This window comes from Papilio xuthus, unplaced genomic scaffold (assembly GCF_000836235.2).
Source record: "Papilio xuthus unplaced genomic scaffold, Pxut_1.1 DF826933.1, whole genome shotgun sequence".
In the NCBI taxonomy this organism is placed as follows: Eukaryota; Metazoa; Arthropoda; class Insecta; order Lepidoptera; family Papilionidae; genus Papilio; species Papilio xuthus.
The window spans coordinates 7191875-7215165 of record NW_013531716.1 but is presented as its reverse complement, the minus strand read 5'-3'; the positions used below and the strand labels follow the sequence as shown (position 1 = coordinate 7215165).

The window sequence follows — 23291 nt, the reverse complement described above, 5'->3', positions numbered from 1 at the left end:
GTTTTAAATAATACATTTACTTAAAATTTTCCAAATTTAAATTTATTAATAATTTATTTTTTAGCATAAAAGTTTTTTTTTAACTTAATCTGTCGATAGCAATCAAAGTGATGTCAACAATAACGATTAATTAAATTAAGCTGTTTACAGATAATAATTATCTGATATTCATTTCGTTATATTATTTTTTTATAATATTTCAGACACCTGCTGCAGTTTTAATAACTTAGTCTGTTTGTTAATACGTTAGTTGACACGTTTTTATACAAATATGTCAAAATCGAATAAAGATGAACCCGAACATCTACAAGACAAGCCAATTGACCTGGACAGCGTCCTTGTTAACGAACTCGGTCAATTTGGTAGATTTCAATTCAAGAACATACTGCTTGTATCAATTCCTATTCTTATGTCTGGATTTATGAGCGAATACATTTTTTCGGCTGCTGCTATTCCACACAGGTAAACATATAATAATATATAATACACATAAAAATATAATCTTTAATTTAATAAGAAGCGTCAATAGCCTAATGGTTAAGGGTACGGATTTCCGACCACGAGGTTTGGGGTTCGAATCCCGCCATTCGACTATTGTCGTAAACCATATCCTAGCACAAGCATAGAGCTTAGTTGGAATGGTAAAAGTAATATTAGTAAATTTACAAAAAAATCTGCTAATATTTTTTTATCAAAAAAAAAAAATATAATTTCGTCTTTTATACTTTCTATAGCTTTCTTGGAGTTAAACAGTACTTTATCTGTTCAAGTTTTTACAATTTTTTTTTATTTTAGCTAATTTTTATTGAAGCGGAAAATACTTTATTTTCATTACATAAATAATTTTGAAGTGCCTAATGGTTAGTACGGATTTTCGATCTCGTGGTCGAGAGTTCGAATTCCGCAATTAGAATATTTTCATAAAATATATCCTAGCACAAGAGCTTAGTTGGAACGTTACAAAAAATATAAGTAAACATAAAAGAAAGTCCTTTGAAATGGACTACAATAGTTGGTTAATTAGTAAATAAATTTTAAAGAAAGCCATTGTTTTCAGATGTCAAATAAGAGAATGCGATGAGAATAGTAGCAATGTTGTTTTCGAGCCGGAATGGATATCAAACGCGATTCCCGAGACTAGTTCAGGATGGTCGAGCTGCGAGCGGTTTGCCCCTACAGGGATCAACGGCTCTCTCGACTTCTGCCCCAGTGATGTGTTCAACAGAGACATTGTCGTCGCCTGCGATAGCTTTGTCTATGAAAGGGATAACTCAGTTGTCTATGATGTAAGTTAAGGTACTTGTAACTAACTACAATTATACTAAGTTTGGAACACTTATTGTAAATTGGCCGTTAATTGCCAAGTTATTATATCATAGTAAAAGGCAGGAAATAAGCAAGATACGGTGATACTAGATACGTTGTCTAATCTTTACGTTGTCTTTAATCGAATGGGAATAGGACGCACAACACAGGATATTTCTCCTCCTCTGTCAAATCCACTTCCATTTCAAACTTAGAGGACCTCTTGTCCTCCTTATTTTAAGACTTCGGGAAACGCACTCATCAGACGAAATGCGGAATTGTTTCCTCATCACGTTGTCGTCTGTTTGGTTGTGTTACACCGATCGAGCGGGCCATTTGTGCAATAGATGTTAAATTATAGAGCTCGTAATAACATCGTTATTGGTGATTTCCAAAATTCTCTAACGACAATTCAATCAAAGTAAATGTTGTATGAAATTGACCTCGATGGGTACATCTTATGTTCACGTATCCTTATTGGAAATGCCGGTGCACTTAGTGACCTTAACAAATGATAAAAGTATTAAATATTATTTTTAATATAAATTAATCACGTGCAGTGATTGCATCAATTAAAGATAAGTAAATTTCCAGCATGTGACATTGAGCCAATTCCGATTGTATTTACATGAAATACATCTAAAATTTTAAAATATAACATTACAATAGTAGTACTTGATTTCTTTTTGTGTTTAAGTTCGACCTAGGCTGCCAGGAGTGGATGCGTGCGCTGGCTGGCACACTAAGCAGCGTTGGTACACTCCTCGTACTGCCGATCACCGGCTACTTCTCGGATCGCTACGGCCGTCGACTAGCGCTTGTCGTCAGCGTCTTCAATGTCGCACTCTTCGGTCTCATCAGAGCTTTTTCCGTCAACTACGTCATGTACTTAGTACTGCAGCTGCTGCAGACAACCTTAGGGGCTGGCACTTTCAGTTCTGCTTACATCTTTGGTTAGTAATAACATAAAAAATTTACTACTCGTATAACCACAAATTACAGATGCTTGATAAATATATAAGTTAAATTATCAACACACTTTTAGGCGCTGAATTGGTTGGGCCAAAGTATCGAGTACTGATCGGTGCGTTCACAACGTCTATGTTCGCGGTGGGTCTGATGGTGATAGGCGCAGTATCCTGGGCGATCCACTCCTGGCGGCACATGATCCTGGCCCTACACGTGCCATGCTTCCTTATCATATCATACTACTGGTTCCTGGGAGAGAGCGTAAGATGGCTGATCTCCAAACAGAAGTTTACAGAAGCAAGAGCCGCTTTAGAAGAAGTCGCAAAAGTGAACAGAACACAAATTAGTGAAAAATCTATGGAAGCGTTACTTACTCCACCACCAGCTCAGGCAACTTCGACTTCGGTAAGAGTTTCGGCATTTTTTTTTTACACAGAAGAATCATTTATTTTATTTGCGAGAGGCTTTCAATATAATGTATAATTAACGTTACGACGCAGTCTGAGTGCAATTTTCTGATCACATCAACTATCCACAGGACGGTCCAGGATTGATCGGATACATCTTCAGTTCCCGCGTGCTCTTGCGTCGCGTTTGCACCACGCCTATCTGGTGGATCACCACCACGCTGGTCTACTACGGTCTCTCCATCAACTCCACCAGCTTATCTGGTTCCATGTACCTTAACTTTATCCTGACCTGTGCCATCGAAATACCCGGAAACTTCGCTGCTGTTCTGATTCTCGATAGGGTAGGAAGAAAACCTACTTTGTCGGTAGGGTACTTCCTAAGTGCTGCATGTAACTTCACTTTTGCTTTCCTTCCCAGTGGTAAGTGAATTTGAAAACTAAAATTACAAACATTTTAAGTTACCTTTTAAATTAATATATTTTGTTAGTGGTCTATTATAATTGAAAATATCTTCTTTTTGTTCTCAGACCTTAACGTTCTGCGGTTAGTTATATACCTTCTAGGAAAGTTCGGAATCTCTGTGGTGATGACGTCACTCTACGTGTACACATCGGAGCTGTATCCGACAGAGTTCCGTCACAGTCTCCTTGCTTTCTCCTCCATGATTGGCAGGGTAGGGTCTATCTGCGCACCGCTCACGCCTGCTTTGGTTAGTATCATAGAAAACGATGTATTTCATCATATTAAAATAATCATTATCAAGGTTGCTGTAAAATTGGTAGTTCCAGTCAGCAAAAGAACAAGTAGACCGCAATATACTGTTATGAAGTCAATGAGATTTACAAAGACTTTTTATTAAATGCCTTCTTTATCTTAGATGGTGTACTGGGCGGGTATACCTTCAGTGATGTTCGGAGCTATGGGTCTACTGGCAGGTCTCCTGGTATTGACGCAGCCTGAGACACTTGGCACCAAGATGCCAGACACGCTGGCGGAGGCGGAAGCGCTTGGGACACCGGAATCCAAATTGTCGAAGTAGCATGTCGAGTCTATATCAAGTATATACTACTTGTTAGTGATTTAGTTAAGGACGTTAAAGTTTGACGAAAGTATGCAGGTGTTTACTGAAAAGTAAAGGAACTTTTGTAGAAACAAAAGAATTGTTTCAGGTATTAATGATCTAGTTATATATTAAGGACTTTTACATAAATAAAGTTTTGACAAACACTAGACGAAAAATCTGGTAAATAAGTTCTTAAATATTGTAGGAATAGAAATAATATTGTGATTATTTAATTAGTATTTAAGTATAGAAAATAAATATTTATTTATTAAATACAAAACGTATTTTTATTTAATTACAAGCCCATTAATATATTAACTATCACATCGTTGTTCTATTTCCTAATTATTATTGTCACCGAATTATTGTAGGAGCACACATTATCGACTAACTGCTGCCTGCGACTCTGTTCGTGTATACTCTCTATCTGTTTCAAATTTCATCAAATTCCATTCAGCAGTTCATACCAAAACTTACTTAACATTATAAATGCGAAAGTAACTTCGTCTGGCGTGACTTCACGGCAAAATTACTGATTTAAATGGAATTTGGTACAGTTGGACAGCGAATTTACATTAAAATATTAGTATATGTTGTATAATATTAGTATTTAGTAAAAAGTAAGATGAAGAATTATAATATTTGTATGGGGGCTTGACTACCTTATCTTTGCTTGGATCTGGTTTCAAATAAACGACACACCTGTGATTATTATCAAAACACAGCGTTGAAATTACTAACATAATAACTTAATCAATCAATACAATCAGTAGTTCACGTGGAAAACGTGCACTGAATTATAATAATACGCAGCTATTATAGGTAAATGTAATCTTACTTATAAATGCAAATATTTGGATGTATGGATGGATGTTAGAAGGTATACAGAACGACTGAAAGGATCTCCCAGAAATTTGGCATAGATGTTGGAACATAGTGTGGAAGAACACATAGGCTACTGATTAAGGTTTTTTTTTATTTCTGCGCGGAGCTGCGGGCGACAACTAGTCTATTATGTATTTTTACATGTACATGGGTTTAATTTTTAATGCGGGTGATAGTGATGAATTATTATATCCTTTTACAATATGATTTTCTTTGATTTACTTTCATCAACTTTTTAAAAATTGGAACTCCGTAGGAGAAATGAAGATTTTTTAATTTCCACGGATCCAAATAACTAATATGTACTTTCTGCCTGACAAACATTTTACGAAAATATAAATCACAATACGTATTTAATGAAAATAAATACTTTATTTGGTACAAGAATTAACATATTTTACAATATCTTACTAATTACAGTTAAATCAGTGCCAGCCGAATATAAAAATTTGAAATAACCATAAAATAAAACTTATAGATGGTGTGTTTCATATAAATGTGACATCTAATCGTGAGACCATTTTCGAAATTCGATTTCGAACACTGAAGAAAATAATTAAAACAAAAGCGTACGAAGGCCACTTCGCTTCAATTACTCCTTCTGTGTATGCAGGTTATATATCTATGTGTACATATGCACTGGCATAAAAGAATATTTTTGAGCAAATTAAAAAAAAAGTTTATAAGCAATTTCTATTTTTGTCATTTTGTATTCGAAAAATGCATGCGCGACTACAAGGGAAAGAAATAAACTTATATAATGTATCACATTTAGCTTTTATTATTAATTATTTGCCTATTTGAAATATTTATTTGGTATTCCAATTAGAATTGTGTTATTTATACTAATAAAATGTAAATTAAATAATAAATTTAAATTTTAACCTATTACGGCAAATTTATATTTACGTTTACTTTCCTATATTATAGATAAGATTAGTAAATAAAGTTAAATTTGTTACAATGAGATTCCTTCTATATCTTATATAAAATTATCTAACAAACTTATAAAATAACACAGCTTATATGGAAATACATTGTTTTGTAACAAAGCGAGTTTATTTATCTACACTGTACACTTAAATATCGTTTTATTTCACACTTATTGTCTATTTCACACTGTATGACGTCACATAACACTTGATGTTCATTTTGTTCATTTATTTTCGGTGAGATTTTTGCGACAAGGCATAGCCAATACACGACAACAGTGAGACAGAGTAGTAGACACTGCAGTACTACCACTCACTAAACAACAAATTTGATGTCAAAAGAATACTGTTCTGTCCTACTCAGCGGAACTATCGGCAATGTTAGGAAGTCGTGACTCCCTCCAGTTGCCCTGATGAGTCGGGTGACTCATCGAGTCGTTCAGCATCAGCGACCCGGTCCGGCAACGGCGTCCGACTGGTGTCGGGCAGTAGCAGCGCCAGCATGGCAGGGCCTAACGCCACTAAAGCGAACACCACGCTGGGTAGACCAGTCATATATTGACCCTGGAAGTAAAAAGTTATCAAGTTACGTCCAAACACACAGTATGTAATCATGAGTATACTAAAGAGTCGAAATAATATTTAGTTGAATCGTAGAGTATTCAAGCTAGTGTTTAAAACTTTACTTATCAGGTTGCTTCTGAGCAAAGGGAAGCACAAAACAAAGAGGGATGACAATGCACCGTTTATGATTTTTTTTTTATCATAAGGTGGCAATGACTTTACTACATCGAAGAATAAAGACATACATCAATTATGATAGTAATAAGATAAAGATATACCAGGAGCGGTGCTTGTGGCGCGATCACGGATCCAAGACGGCCGACTGTGTTAGCGACGTTGGTGAGGGAGTTGCGTGATGTGGTGGGGAACACCTCCATTGTCACCACAAGCATGGAGAACAGCCCATAGCTGCTACACATCTTGCCCGCCAGGTAGAACACGATCGACGCCCACCACATTGCTGTTACAATGGTAATGAATTAAAAAACAAAATAATGACTTTAGTACAAGATAATCAAAAGAACAACGAACAAAATAGTCGTGTTAGTCGAAATGTTCAGCACCAGTGCTTCTAAAAAATAAAGCGCCCGCTTCTCATCCAACCCCTTTCCTTTAAGTCACTGATGCCTAAAACATTAAAGATAGCAAGAAATCAGGAAAAATAATATTTACTTACATTTAGGTACAAACGCCGAAGCCATAAAGAACGCAGCACAAAGACAGTAGGCGACACAGATGGGCGTCTTCCTACCGTATCTAGTGAGAGTGAGCGCCGTAATAACGCGCGTGGGAACAGCCACCAGCATCATGGCGGAGAAGTTGAGGTACTTGTTGCCGGAAATGCTCGTCGAGTTGATGATGGAGCCACTGTACACGAACATGCAGCAGAAGAAACTGACAGAGATCAGCGCGATGCGGAGAACTATTTTTTTTGAACGCAGCACCGAAAAAATGGGAGGTGGATCCTCAGAACGTGTTTGTACCACCTGAAATATAATATCAAGATTTTTCTATCATTTGGCAGAATAAAAGTTGAGAAGTCAATAAATTGCTTGACACAAAAATTAAGTTAACATACTAGGCGGCAAAGAGAAGCACAAAACAAATTGCGTCCTGGATGCGGGTGGCACAAGATCGGTCATCGTGGCGATCTTTCTGGGAGGCCTATGCCCAGCAGTGGGCGTCTCATGGCTGAGTAGATAGATAGACTAGGCGGCAAAATATTATGATAAAATATTTAAAAATATGGGAGAAATATTTCATTATTAATTTGTTTATCTTCTGGGATTGGTAAAATTATAAGAATAAATAAAGATTTGCAGACAAAATGATCAAATTACCTTGAGAGGATGGATCGCAGATGATCCTGCGCAAGCTTAATGTGAAAACATTCCAACGATGATAAGTTTATATTTAATTGTTTGTTAAACACAGTAACAGTTATATTATGAATAAAGCATACTCGCGATAATCGCACCAGCTGATATAATGTTTGTATTAGAAACTATTAGATAATTTAATAATATTTAGGATTTATGATTACACATACATTTGTCTCAGACAAGAGGTACGCGTGATTCAGGAGTTCTTTACATTCAAAGTCAATTGTTTCATCGAATATATTAGGCTGTTGATTGTTGTATTAAGAACCATTTTAATCATTTAATTATGATACGTTTGATTGTTATCACTTGAGAGAATAGATTACCCTACTTTTATTTTATCTTTTCTTTTAACTGTACGTCAAAATATCTGCACCTTAGGTAATGTCTGGAAAGTAATCCTTTCCTTTTCTTTCTTCAATAGTACGAAGTACTTATAAATATTTGTATGTTACCTGATCAGCTTTACTTCTCTCTTCAGTTATTTTAGTCATCATCGCTTTTGCTTTATTTGATAACGTAATGTTATTGATCTTCGCTACTTTGTTCAGTACTCTGACTGCTTCGTCTTTCTTATTATGAGCTAGGAGCCATCGGACACCCTCATCGACTAAGAATATATAGAAGACAACAACCAGCAGGGGAGCGTATATCGCCCTCATCATGTGCCGCCAATAGGGGATCTTCCAGGCAATCAGCCCGAAGAATGCACCACCGAAGTTTGAGAGGATATCAGCTATACAGGAGTATACTACCCTGCTGTTCTGACTGACTGTTTCTAATGCTGAAATCATTAAATTAGTATAACAACTATTCTAATAAAGTAGTTGCTTAACATATTGGCTGCGAGGATTACTGTACTAACGCTACATCATAGAGGTGGACAGCGATTACGATTACTACTTTATAAGTTTTTAATTATAAACAGATTGTATAGTCGTGATATCAGATCAACTTACATAATACAAGAGATGCGTTCCCGTATCCTAGCGCGGTCTCCATGAACTCGAGTACCAACAGCATCCAGTAGTTAACAGAGAAGGACTTGAGAAGGCCCGCCGCGCCCACCATTAGTGGTGTACCCACAATTATTACTTTGCGACCGTATCTGGAGATTTTATCATACAATTAGTAGACATAATTAAGCGTAAGTAATTTCGATTTTAAAAATACTGTAAAATAATATTACTATATAAACGTACCTGTCCGATATAACACCAGACATGATGAATGAAAAGACAAGTCCCAAGTTATGAACCGTGCCTATCAGAGTTCGCTTCCACGGCTGGCAACCCAGGTCAAACTGAAAATAGACACAAATATTTAATTAAGTACTTAAGCACTTACATTATTAGAATTATATTTTCTTTTCTAAAGTTGAATAATCTACTAATTTTAATTTGTTTAGGAAAAAAAAACAATTTAAATAAAGTACAATAAACGTATGTTCAATTTCAGTGTTTACAATAGTGTGACGTTGTAAATTATTGTGTGTAGGCCATAATCTTGTCCGCTTAGTGTGGCATTTTGTGTGACTACATCTGTGTCAATTTGCTAACATTTTATTTGCACTTTTGTTGACCATGACAATGAATGTTTGCACACGAGTTAGATGACTATTTTTTCATTATTACATTTCATCATAGTAAAAATATATAGAATAGTTGATAATCTGATGAACGTATCATTTGATAAAATTACTAACAAAAATATTAACTAACATTGCAAAGTTTATTAAGTTAAACTGAAATAATTAATTTTGCCAGAAATAATTAGCTTTTAGAGCGTCGGTGGCTCAGGGGTCAAGCACTTGACTTGCAATCTACAGGTCCTGGGTTCGAATCCAGCCTTGTACCAATGAGTTTTTCGATTTCCGATTTACATATGTACATTTATCCGATGCTCTTACGGTGAAGGAAAACATCGTGATGCAACCTGTACATATCTGCGAAGAGATTCAGAGATATCTGTGAAGTCAACCATCCCGCACTGGGTCGGCGTGGTTGGCTATGGCCTAGTCACCCCTAACTTAGGGTAGGCTCCGAGCCCCTCAGTGGGGATGTATAGTAGATTAAGCTTAGTTAATGATTTTAATCTTTATTAATCTGTTCTCACCTCTGCAACAATACTATTGTAGTCTTCATATACAATCTTCTCGCAAGGCATCGTCATTTTCTCATCGAACAACCGCAAAGAGCAGCTACTATTGTCGACCTTTGAATGACTCCACAGACCCTCCACCTCAGTTACATTGTTCTCTCTATGCGGCATTAATCTGTGGCACACTTCAGATCTGTTCGACAGGATCGACGTCACCCAACTCGCGTTGAATCTGATATCCGTTGCTTCACATTCCGGCACGTGACACCTGTGACAATGGATACTATTGGAATCTTCATGTTTTGATATTGAATTAACTAGTGCCAGACCACAAGCAAGCAAGCACTAGTTTACTAAATGCCTATTCACCCTCTTTTTGAAGCACCCATATAGCTGGATTGAAACACTGACGCCAATTAATTTTATAATATACTAAACATATAATATAGTATATCCAGATCAAGAGTAACTTTAGGTATAATAATTAAATAAGTAATATTAAAATATGCAATCGGATATCCAACTTTGGCAAAACTGTCGAGAAAATTAGTTAACAATCTCACTTAGAAATTTTAGTAATTGAGTAATACGCAATATTTTTTATCACCATCATTTGATAAAGTTACAAAGACGATAATGATGTAAAGATGAGATATATCTGAATATAGCCAATGACGGTGTAGGTGACCTCCTACATATTCACTTATTTATCCTGTTGCCGCACTCACCCTTCACATCATCATCACTCGCACACCCCCACACGGAGGTGACATCATGTCACCCCCCTCAACGGTTAAGACTGTCGTGCTCTACCAACCGTAACAATTCTAACATGACCTTTGTATCCATTATTAATTCATTGTCCATATACTTATGTGATACAAAATAACAAAACCAGAAACGCATCAACATGTCAGCAATGCAAAACAAACCAAATAATGTTAAATATTATTTCTTACTAATATTATAAATTTGAATAGTTAGATGGATGGATGGATGTTTCTTTGATGGTATCTCCAGAACGGCTGAATGGATCTCGATGAAATTTGGTATAGATGTAGAACATAGTCTGGAAGAACACGCAGGCCACTAATTATGTTTCTAATTCCGCGCGGACGGAGCCACAGGCACAGCCACAGACAGCTTTTAGAATTAAAATGTTAAAAATTTTACCTATATTAATTAAATTAAAAATTAAAGATTTGGTACTAGAGGCTGATTGTGAAAGCGTATACTCAGTTTTTAAGATATAGAAAATATTCTAAAGCTTATATAAAAGTAAAATATTTCAAACACTATGTATTGTTTCCATTACATAATGTACAGCGACCATATTGCGCTACAATTTTGTAAAACAAACATCAATTATTGTCTCCGACAATTTTATGTGATCATTTGAACTGCAATTTATCTGTCCGTTGCCTCAACTTAGAAACAAATACGATATTCAATAATGCAGTGTAAATTAATGATAGTATGTCTTATATCTTTCAGTACTAAGAAATCGTTTAAAAAGATTATGAATTAACACGCTCGCGTTACCGTGAAATTGCACATTCGTTATATCTATATAAAAAAACTAGCTGTCGCCCGCGACTCCGTCCACCCGGATATAATAAAAAAACGTAATGATCCTATGTGTTTTTCCAGACTTTGGACTTACGGACTACATCTATGCCAAATTTTAGCGAGATCCATGCGGCCGTTCTGAAGATACCTTCAAACAAACATCCATCTATCCATTCATCCATTAACATTTATAATATTAGTAAGATACGATATTTTTTTCCTAATAAGGATGATGCCAATATGAAAATATTTATAGATTTTTGCTGAGGAAACACACAATTAGCGTTATCTGTTACTGCTTTGTTTATTAAATTGTGACACTGCTTTTGCTCTTACTCTTGACACACTGACTCTACTGATCTCTATATGTATAGGTCATTGCATAGAAATGACAGCTTTTTTTTGTTCCGTCTTAAATGCGCCTGTTGATACTGCAAGTTATTTGTACATCCATTATAATCTAATCCTCTCCACCGCTACGGTCGGTGCTTAAATTATGAAAATCAAATAGGCACAAAATACAACGGCTCATAGCCTGTCCATAAATAGAGGTCAATGCTCTCACCTACTCCGTAGTACAGCAAAAGTGAATGTAAGCCAACCTGTAAGCGACCTCGGCCGCGGTGAAGACGTAGTTAAAGTTGCACATGTTGAGGAAGGAGTCTCTGAAGGCGAGAAGCAGCAGCAGCAATAATTGGTACTTGCCGAAGCTGCCCAGTTCACTCAGTATGCCCTCTAGGTTGAACTGCCCCTCGCTCCCACCCACAGCGCCGGTGCTGCCCTCCTCCGACATCTGTACAAAACACACCACAATGAAATATGATGTATCCTTTTACAATTTCCAAAGAAATACAGTAAAAGCAGAAAGCTAAAGATTCTTTAAGTATTGTGCGTCTTTTGTATTCCTCTTCACTTATCCATCATTTTGATTCAAGGGGAAGATTGAATATTATTTTTCACATGAATAAACCAGAGCTAAACCGCTTTGATTTGATAAATAGGTGTATCTCTTACGTCTTTAAAAAGTCCTTTCCTCTTATTAATTTACTGACCTTGGTCTTCGACTCCTTTTTCAACATTTCAGCACTCGCTATTCAACTGTTTCGAGTCATGCACATGTCTTCCCTCAGCTGGAACAATATCAACTGCACTACAGATTACATGTACTAACCAAATTATATCAAACTAGCTGTCACCCGCGAATCTGTCCGCGCGGAATTTAAAAAAAAACCTAATTAGCCTATGAGTTCTTCTAGACTATGTTCTTCATCAAAGATATTTAATCGGTATCCGTGGAGCCGTTCTAGAGATACCTTGTAACAAACATCCATCAAAACATTCGCATTTATATTAGTATGAAGTAAGATGTACCCTAATAATTTATCTTATACAAATGCAACCCACTTCCCGAACACGAGTTTGATATCTTGTTATTCAATTAATCCTTTGTATTTGACCTAATTTTAATATTTGATAAATTGATTGAAAACCAGAAATAAACTGGTCAATGATATTTTAATGAAGAACACTTATTTATTATCAAATAATAATATTAATTATTATTTTTAAAATTCTTTTATGACCTGCGTTGATTAATTTCACGGTAATAAAATATATGTACCCTTATCTTTGACTTGTACTAGACTATGTTAGCCTTAGTTTAGTCTCTATTTACCGACTGATTATAAATATTGTTTTCAAGTTGTATAAGTATTCGATTTATAAGTATTTTTTTACAAAATACTCGTATTGTTCAAATTAATAACTATTATATTAATTTAGGCAACAGTAAAGGTAACCTTTTATTCGTCCGATCAAACAGTGAGTTGTTGTCACTCAATTTTCCGGTTCGTTTAACCGAATAATTTAACCATTTTTTTTGATAAATATTTTTTTAAATAACTAGTATGATTTAAACATAGCTGTAATAAAAATATGAATACTATAAAAAATTCTTAGTAAAAATTTTGTAATTTATTTATATAAAATTGTAAGCCAAATTCAGTGAATTAAAATGTAATACTTAATTAATACTAATAAACAATCTAATCAATATAAGTCGAACTTATAAAAAAGTAAGTAAATAAAAACCCCTTTCAAAAACTTAATTACATTTCCCTAGCATTGAGAAATAACGATACGATGTGATTTATTTCTGCAGCGAAAACACACGGTCAAATTTGGCGTCGAATCAAATTAAATAATTTGATTCGACACCACTAAAATTAGTGGCGTCCTTAAGACTGAATCTGCGTATGTCCTAACAAAGAATAGATTATTTTAAGAACTGCGTTAAACGTGTATTGCCTTGTCTGAACGTCGCCTTTGTTTCGTATTTGTTTATAAATTCATCAAGCGCCGCCAAAATGCATCTATACAAGACATTCAAAACGTTCCATGTTTACGTTTTACTATTATAAACTACTAGCTGTCACCCGCGGCTCCGCTCCCACGGAATTAATATATTATTAGCCTATGTCTTCTTCCAGACTATATTCTACATCCATGCCAAATTTTAGCGACATCTATGCATATGTTCTGGAGATACCGCCTAACAAACATTCAAACAATCGCATTTATAATTTTAGTAAAATAGTAAGTCACGCTACGTTTACGGTTATTGGATTATTTTCATTCAATATCAATTATGTACTATATTTCTCTGAACTAACTTCCGATATTAAATCATAGTCTCTAATTGAAAAATTCGATTTTAAAAATTGCTATTCAAATTCTTTAGTAAAACTTCAATATATATACGTTCGTTTCTCGCAAGAAATAACCAAGGAATAATGTAAAGAAAATATAAATCACCTGTAATATGTTTGAAGTGTAGTTATTAAGTGAAACCCGAGCTGTGACATTTTAGGTTTATATAACTCGGGCACAATAGCACCATAACCATCACGTAAGCGCTTGCACAAGATGTATGGCCATTGTATGACATCCATCAAACCACATTAATACAAACTCTATACACAACACTTTCTACATCACTTGCTCTACTATAAAGTTTCTATAAATTTTGTTATGCCCGAAACAACGAAACAACACTTCTAGAACATAATATAATTAGTTCCACTTCATGCATCTCTTCTGTGTGTTCACCACTCGAGCCAGCAATTCGTCCAGAAACTATATCTATTACAGACTCTACCACTATTGTTCTCTTTTGCAATCTCATCAACATATGTTTCTTGCTCTACCACAGTCAAAGAGAACACACTTATTAGGAACAGTATCTCTTATCTTATAAAATAATCGTGTCACAATGTTAGTTACCTGCGAAACGGCTGGACCGATGTGTTATGCGTATTTAATAGTTTTGAGAATCGGTTTGGCGCATTACCCGCATTTGGCCAGCGTGGTTGACTATGGCCTAATCACCCTAACTTAGGGTAGGGACGTATAGTGAGCTGATGATGATGATGAAAATCGGTTTATCGATTTTTTAATACCGCGCGGACGGATTCGCGGGCTACAGCTAGTATTTCTATATAATCCATATGACATAGTAATGGTATAACTGTCACAACAAACGTATATTAAAATATCACAATGCATTTCCACAACAAATATAATAAGAAACTTGTAGAAAGTAATAAAGATATATTTATATTTTTATTGTCTTAACATAGTATACAAGAATGATGAGACATAACAATTTTAAAATCATTATTGTGACGGCAATCTTAAGAATGGATTCAATCATAAATAATAAAAGATATTGAATTGTTTGTTAGATTTTTTTATATATTTGTAACAGTCAAATAAATATGACAAAGAATGCTATAGATATAACGTATGGAAAACAATACGAATAAAGTATACAAAATATTAATTGTTCCATTGAATATGGTTATTTGGATAGTTGTATGAAGCCAACGGGAAATAATTTAAAGTGGAACAAAGGGCATTCCTACTGTATGGTGTACACATTAAATTCTTTAATGATTCAAGCATACATACATGCTTGTTAGAGATTAATATTACTTACCATATGAAGCCCACTTACACTAGTTCTGAGTTATATTTAAATAAGTTTCTCTAGCAATTAGATAAAGGTATCAGGAAGATATTGTTAGGAAGAAAGTTCGACACTGTGCCGGTGTACTGGAACAACACTGGCCTTACTAAAGTATCGACGTTTGTGTCCCCATACTGACAATTCTGACACAGGGCTTTCGCGCCAACTAATAATGTCTAAAAATATAAAAGTAAGTGGAAATTTACGCTTCCAATTCATTACCTTCTATGCCAAATCCACATCCCCTTCCCATCCCTTCCTAATATGATAATCTTTATCGTAGGTGTTAAAAATATTTTTTTTACATTCTATTGTATATACTCAAGTGAACATAAATAATGCAATACTAACTGACGGCACACTTAGTACTGCCAAAAATATGGGGAAAAGAAAAGGGCTGTGTTTAGTCTTTTCCCGGTATTTATTCGAATTTTTCTCACCTTTTGAACCTTCCCTAGATCTCCACCAACATTTCATGACCAAGATAAGATAAATGTTCAACCGTTCTCGAGTTTTAGCTAGACTAACGAACAATAATTGATTTTTATATATATAGCAGAAGATGTGAAGTTGTAGAAGATATACAGATATGGTGGCGTGTAAACATATTATTGTATTGCACAGGTCAGGTGAGGTCGCAGTTTACTATCTCTTTATGTTACATATGTTGTCACGTGCTCGTCAATCCTCTCTGAACTCATTTATAGAATATAATTACTGTAGCAACTTAGCACAAGTTGAATTCATTTATCATCAACTTTATATGTAGCGTATGTATGTAGACGTAATATACGACTAGCCCGCGACTCCGTCCGCACGTAGCCTATGAGTTCTTCCAGACTATGTCCTACATCTATGCTAAATTTCAGTGAGATCCATTCAACCGTTCTAGAGATACCTTCAAACAAACTTCCATCCATCAAAACATTCGCATTTATAATATTAGTAAGCAGTAAGATGTATGTATGTCACGATTGTCAGATTTTTTTCTGTTAAATTCACGTTAAGTCGGAAGAAAACAAAAGACTGTAGTGTTCGTTTAAATAAAAATATTGTAATCGAATGATTTAGGAAAATAATTATAATAAAATATTTTGAATATTCATTAATTAATTTCTTTAAAAATTGTCGTCAAATGATATTTTACCCCTTTAGGTTACGGGCGTGATGTTGTTTACGTTTTAGATTTACGTTGATACAAATATCACCGTTCAAAGTCGTGCATAAATTTTGTTATTTCATGTTACAATCAAACAAAGCCAACAAAACTGATGTTAATTTTACCATTTACTAACAATATTAATTTCACGGAAGCGATCGCAACTCGCGTCAGTATCGCAATGAAAGGGTTGTTATGATGAAAACACAATAGATGCAGGCGTATGCGCATTAACAAATCCTCATGTAAATACTATGAACAAAAAAGGGTCTTCACAGACGGACGGACGGACAACAAAGTGATCCTATAAGGGTTCCGTTTTTTTCCTATGAGGTACGAAACCCTAAAAAAGCTAAGGTTCGGGTACGTCTTAACAATTATTTTACTCTGGTGACATCAGTCTAATACCACTAGAACTCTATCGACTGACGTCCCTAAGGAGCCCATAAGGAATAAGAGAATTACTGATTTCTTTTACTAAATCTGCACAAAGAGAAACCACTTAATAACTCTAATAAATTACTCAATATTCCTGAGACCAAAATCCCTGTATAAGACATATCGTCATCCCTGACATTATCTTTGACAAAATAGAGATAACAATATGTTTTAAACAGGTTTTGCTGTCAAAAACCAACGATTAGTTAAGTTTAACTCAAGAAATCAAGGTTGTGTCCAGAAACTGTCGCCCGCGATTTCGTCCGCACGGGATTAAAAAGAAGTTAATAAGTAGCCTATGTGTTCTTCCACACTATGTTCTATATTTATGCCAAATTTCATCGCGATCCGTTCAACGATGAATCTTCAAACCTTCAAACAAACATCCATCGAAACATTCGCAGTTATAATATTAGTATTAAGATTATGTTCAAAAACAAGGAACAAAAAAATTCTGAAATGATTGACAGCTTCGCGTTTTATGAATCATAAAATTTACTTATTCAGTAGTTGTAAATAAGTAATAGCGAATACAGAGAAATATAATTGTATGGAAAGTAAGAGTCACTGCCCGCAAAATTAGTCACCAATTAAACAGAATGCAACGTGCGAATGTTTGCCGACTTATTGCTGTTTCGAATGCAACATGTAATCCGTTTACTTATTAGTAAGACTTTCGTTTGATTGCATTAATAATTACGTTCAGTTGCCGCAAAGTCATTCTTTAAAATGATTTACTTACCTTGGGTTTCTCAGTCCAAAATTTCCTTTTAAACATATTCTTATCTCTAAGGCTGAAATTTATAGACGGTACTTAGACTTACCTTACGCTTAGCTTACGCCAATCTTATCTCAGCATTTGCTTAGACTTATCTCAGAATCGAATTTATAGTCGTTATTGCTTAAGCCGGTGGTTCCCAAACTTATTTTGTCTATTATTTGACTTGACATAGTAGACAACGTCAAACCTTTAACTTATTTCATTTTGTTGTTGTTGATTTGATTTGATTTTTCATTTGACCCTAGCGTTTCTCTGATGTACGACACATTTCTCCTGGATTTTTGCTTATCTACCTGAACATTCGCCGATTTTATCCTTTTACGTTGATCCTGACATAATCTTACATTTGGTTTTGGCTTACGAACTAACAAGGGTTTTCCGACGAATAAAAATAAATGGATAGATTAGACTATGTCAACAACATACAAGAAATATTGACAGGCTTAGAACATCGGCTCGGTGAGGAAATATGATGATCAAAGATATCAAACATTGTGTACTGAAGATGACACGTACATATGTGAACTATGTTTAACGCCCATCAACTCTGTACTAATTTTCTCTTTTCTGTTATAGAATGTTTGTGGCGAATTATTGAGCTATCTACAACGTGCATCATCATTAATAAAATTTCAAGAGAATTGAGTCAACTTAAAACGCAATTTATATGTTTCCCAACACACCTACAGACTGTAATACGCAAATTCGAAGAATAGGATAGCACTACCAACAATACGGCCTTTAAAATATGATTCTTGTTAATAAAAATATTTTTTCCTTAATATTCGGTTAGTAATACGAAATACGGTTTTTTTTTCCTTTTATCGCAACAATCCGTTTTAAGCAAAATCTTAGTCCAAGGGAAGTACAAAATCTTTGGAAACGGAATGGTGATCAGGTAGATCCAGAATATATACAAAAAGGTTCAAAGAACACATGTAATCCATACTAACCATAACAAATAACGAAAATACAAACATATAAGTAAACTCCTTCAAATCAAATCATCAATTTTTTCTGCCATATCAATAAATTTTACCATATCATAAAAAATATATAAAAGTAGTAGTCGAGAAACACGTAAGTTTTTCGTAAATTTTGGTGACTTAGCACTTGCTAAGCACGATCATAGCAAATGCTAAGCATATGTCTATTAATGTCAAACTCGTAAGATAAGTCAAAGCAAAGTCTGAGTGACGTCTATAAATTTTAGCCTAATACAATGACAGGAATGACGATATGTTTTATGTATAGTTTTTGGTGTCAGAAACCCACGGTTAGTACAACTGAAGGCCCTGTTTACGTATGGATTTAAACTTCTTAATAATAGTTGTCGACGCGATTGTACAAACTTATGAGGTATTAGAATTTTCATAGGAGGATTACTTGTACATCTATTAACCTTAGTGTTTATGTTTAAGAAAATTTGACACAGTGCCGGTGTATCGGCGCAACACTAGCCCTATTAAAATATCAACGTTTATGGCCCCTCACTAATCAATCTAACACTTGACTTGGTCACGGAAACATGCCATTCGCGCCTAAGGATTCTAACTAATAATGTATAAAGTATTATATATAGTAAAAAGCAACTTGCCAGTTTTTCATTAAATGACGACGCTCGCAGTCTTACGACATTTATAACATGATAAAAATAACTATATAAAATTTCAATAGCTTTATAAATGAGTAGTAAATAGATACAATAGATCAATTTAAACGCAATAAAACGCATTCTATTGCTACATTTTACTTCCATTCATTTATAGATTTCCATGAAATTTATTTTAAAAACAATATAAATGTCTATGGAAACTATCTATTTGCACCTTTTTTTTTAATAGGTGGTACAGTGCCATTCAAACTCAAAGGGGGCTCGGAACATAACAGAGGTTGCACATAATGCTATCGTCGAAACAAGATTCCTCCACTAGCACTGAACTGGTGTACTAGTTCCACCTATTACCCACCTGGACAAACATGCCCATGCAACTAATCACAAGCCTCTATAAAGTTTGGATCTTGTAATACATCTCGGTTGGCTTAGTAAGTGGGCAATGATGCGCGCGAGTGATGGACTGGCGGGTGAGAGAGGTGAGAGTAGGGGTCAACGACCGCGATGCAGTAGGGGTTATCCAGCATACACCCGGCTATCGGGCTAAATTGATTTTTGCCTGTCTATCTAGACCTAATTGATTTTAGTGTTAATAATTACTATCTTTGTATTATTTCTATCAGACAAGGAAGATTTTTCTTATATGTTATAGTTACTTTAGTAATACGAAATATGCCGTAAATAATAATATCGTAAAAAACATAAAAAGATTTTGTCATATTTGCCTATATAAATCTTTTATATGTCCTGGAACATTTAATAAACAACAACGTTCAAATAGCTAACATCCGCAGAGAACATTATGTTTTTTTTTTATTTTTATTTTTCATATATTTTTTCAGCCAGTACGCGCAAAGTCAAGTTCAATGGCTGTACCGTCGAGTTGCTTTTGTCTGCGTTCATTTAAAAAAAATGTTGAAAGTTTTATTTCGAATATAATTGGAAACACAATGAGCGATTTCAGCGCAGGAAGTTAGACACTTCTTTTTCTATAACAACAATAGAAAGCGCTGTTATTTAGCACTAAGTTTGCTGAAATATCCGCTGCAAGACGTAATTATTGATTCAAAAGATCGTCTACTTTTTATAACAATCCCATGGTTTTTTAATGGCCTTAATTTTTTTAATGAACTGAATTTTTGTTGGTTCCGTTATAAGCTTTCTTTTATTTTATACACTTTTATGGCGTTCTTTTCGTAAAAAAAACTACATGTCGATTTATTATTTATGTATATTATACCATGTATCCGATTAAATTTTATACGCAACATTTTTGTGATAATAAATTTCTTGGAACTAAGTAAATAATGGCCGTTACATTACAATAACTGTAAATATAGAATTAATAGCGTCTATTCAATGTTAAGAGAAAGAAATCATTGACATTTACTTTATTATTTTTGTTAAAAAATGAAATGTATTAAATATTCATTCACGCTGTCGCATCTTAATTTTACTCGGAAATGATAAATATTTGTAAAAATTTCTTATTAATCTTAGACAAATTTTAAAAAGTATCTTGTTTTAAGACGGTGTAAATCTTGGTGTAAAGAGAGTCACTCTATCATTCTCAAGATCACGTATTATTATAACACAGTTAGGATAGGTTTAACCTAAATTCATTAAGATTTTTATTATTGTTATTCTCACTGCTATTATACCTGTACCAAATAAACAGTCAACCCTTATATTTTCTTTAAAAAAAAGGAAATAACATTGCGTACTGTCTTCGACAGTGGAAACTCACAAATGTTTTTATTATATTTTGGAAAACTATCTTAATATAAATTAATTATATTTCGAGATTTAAATATTTATCCTTTAAGGATTTATTTCTGTCATTAGTTTTGACATATCTATGCTTTTTTACGCGATTAACAAATTTTTTTTTTGGTGTTTATGTATTTATGCACATATGACACATTGTAACCTAAAAACCTTGACTTTGAACACTTACATCTCACTCAATTATCTACCCCGAAGTGTAAATAATCCAAAGTTAACTAAGTCCTTTACTGTCATCCCATATAATTTTATTTTGAACTTGTATCCTATTTAAGCTAAACATTATAATAAATTATAATTTTAATACACGTATATTTTAATTAATATTTAAGAATATAAATAGTACTTACGAAAACACTTTCAACTGCAATTTTCGACGACCACTGTAAATCAAATGTTCAGTCAGTCAGTACGACTGTTCAGTAAACGTTCAGTAATGTTCAGTCAGCGGTAGCACTGTTCAATAAATAGACGGAAGCCGCTCGCATTGCGCCCGCGCACACACTGCGCCGTCCGCGGCCGCACGCCGCTACTGTGTCCACGCAATACAATACTACAGGAATACTTTCTCCATTCTTAATGACGGATAAATGTCTTCACATTAGTATGTCACCCAATCACTTCCACTAAGGATATGTAAGGTGTAAACTAACATAAATCTATATTGGCTCAGCCTATTCAGTAAATCTTTCCCTTTTATGCTTATAAAATATATCACAAAATATTTACAAAAGCTCTCAATATCAATTTTTTTTTATATTCTATCATCAACCTGTGGTTGCGTTTCTTAGTTTCGCACTCACATATGAACTACTAAAGATGGCTTTGAGGCAAAACTCCTCACTAATCAAACTTAACGCAAAATTTTTAATAGAAAAATGTATGCAATCAATAGGTCCCAAATCTGATATTGCAGAATGGTTTCCTATGTTTAGGTTAGCAATTATTTCCTATATTTTTTAAAAATTTATAAAAAATTTAAATTCCGTAAAGTGCGGAAAATCTAAGTTGATTTTCCTTATAGATTATTGAGTTAAAGTCGTCAATTAAATGTCAAAAAAAATTAAAAATGAAGGTTTATAATTTTTTATCATAAACATAAAAAAGTTAATGGCCTGGTGCTTGTACAAATGACAGGAATTTCACAATCACACTCATTTAACGTCTTAAAATCAGTATTTAAAAATCACTTTGCTGAACGGCCGCATACGCTTTTTCTAAATGAAAAGTTGCTGTGGGCGTACGGCATCGCCTCGAGTGCGTGATACGACTCTAGTTCGTTGATCTGAAATAAGTCGAAACAAACAACCAAAACACCTTCGTAAATTGATGATTACGTTTTAAGCAATCAACTTCGCTTATATGAGCATTCAGGTGCAGCTTTTGACGATCTGGGAATGCCAAGAGGGTAGCTACAGTAGTTTGCCTGGTACCAGATTGACACATTTTGACGGCTCTCGTCATAGTTCTAAAATGTTGATCCCTACACTCTGTGTGTGCATGTAATGATGTGTGTGTGATATGATGATGTGTGTGTATTAATTACGTGAAAATATTTTTAAATTATATAAACAGCGAAAAAAGGAGACAAGTATAATTCTCATTGTCAAGTGAAGCATTTCTATCATGTGACTAAATTGGTTGATTCTTCTCATAAAACAAAAGTTCACACAAAAAGTGCACTATCCTGTATATATCAAGATTGATGGTGACATTACGTGAGTATGTAGAGACGCAGGTACATTCGCTGGTCGCCGTACGCTGTATTGTTATGAAAATAACCGTATAATGTCCGGCGCAGCTCCTCCGCGAGAAACAATGTAGCCTCTATAAATTATACAGGCGACGTATCACATTTCTTACGATTACCACTTTGTCTATACTGTAAACAAATATACTTTCTACAATCATATTTATTTACTTATAGTTCAAAAGTTCACCAGAATATTACTAATTAATTTTATCAAGTTATTACTCATTACAATAAACTATACGGGAATAGATATATGAAGAAAAAGGTACAAATGTACGAAAAAACAGACTAGAACATATGTTCCACACAATCACTGTGATAATTTTTTAATATTTTTATTAGGTTATATCGATATCCTTATGGAAAAACATTATCTATTACAGTAACAAAATCAGAAGAGCTGTAGACGTACCATTGTTCCTGTTATATGCACGGCTATATAGCTTAATTATTTTGACTTAAGTACCAACTTAAATCAAAATAATTAAATAGAAAATAAATGCATTATTGTGACGCTCATTTATATAATTTTTGTAAGAACCTCTACACCTGT

At 34.3% G+C, this 23291-nt stretch overlaps 2 protein-coding genes across 4 annotated transcripts; one reads left to right on the top strand and one right to left on the bottom strand.

The window, feature by feature from the left end:
• The first annotated feature begins 203 nt into the window (after nucleotides 1-203).
• Nucleotides 204-3981, top strand: LOC106122188 (organic cation transporter protein-like). The gene is made up of 7 exons (XM_013318093.1): nucleotides 204-462; nucleotides 1058-1286; nucleotides 2003-2258; nucleotides 2351-2679; nucleotides 2813-3104; nucleotides 3213-3394; nucleotides 3563-3981. Exons 1-7 carry the CDS (start codon nucleotides 272-274, stop codon nucleotides 3722-3724), a joined length of 1641 nt encoding a protein of 546 aa, XP_013173547.1. The 5' UTR covers nucleotides 204-271; the 3' UTR covers nucleotides 3725-3981.
• Nucleotides 3982-5587: 1606 nt separating this feature from the next.
• On the bottom strand, nucleotides 5588-21503 carry LOC106122294 (organic cation transporter protein). 3 transcript variants are annotated; one of them, XM_013318232.1, is made up of 10 exons: nucleotides 21336-21503; nucleotides 12233-12325; nucleotides 11783-11973; nucleotides 9627-9879; nucleotides 8714-8814; nucleotides 8471-8619; nucleotides 7967-8295; nucleotides 6806-7115; nucleotides 6408-6589; nucleotides 5588-6129 (listed from the first exon to the last, which is right to left on the bottom strand). In XM_013318232.1, exons 2-10 carry the CDS (start codon nucleotides 12257-12259, stop codon nucleotides 5947-5949), a joined length of 1725 nt encoding a protein of 574 aa, XP_013173686.1. In that variant the 5' UTR covers nucleotides 12260-12325; nucleotides 21336-21503; the 3' UTR covers nucleotides 5588-5946. The 3 variants fall into 3 exon arrangements, with proteins under 3 accessions (XP_013173686.1, XP_013173685.1, XP_013173687.1); XM_013318231.1 differs by having other exon boundaries at nucleotides 12233-12310; XM_013318233.1 differs by lacking the exon at nucleotides 12233-12325.
• Nucleotides 21504-23291: the final 1788 nt, after the last annotated feature.

Coding starts and splice junctions, on each gene's coding strand:
- LOC106122188 (XM_013318093.1), top strand. CDS start 272: ATGTCAAAATCGAATAAAGATGAACCCGAACATCTACAAGACAAGCCA. Junction 1,287..2,002: donor ATAACTCAGTTGTCTATGAT/GTAAGTTAAGGT, acceptor TTTGTGTTTAAG/TTCGACCTAGGCTGCCAGGA. Junction 2,680..2,812: donor CTCAGGCAACTTCGACTTCG/GTAAGAGTTTCG, acceptor AACTATCCACAG/GACGGTCCAGGATTGATCGG.
- LOC106122294 (XM_013318232.1), bottom strand. CDS start 12,259: ATGTTGAAAAAGGAGTCGAAGACCAAG. Junction 8,815..9,626: donor ACAATAGTATTGTTGCAGAG/GTGAGAACAGAT, acceptor GTCTATTTTCAG/TTTGACCTGGGTTGCCAGCC. Junction 6,590..6,805: donor TTCGGCGTTTGTACCTAAAT/GTAAGTAAATAT, acceptor CCATTGTAACAG/CAATGTGGTGGGCGTCGATC.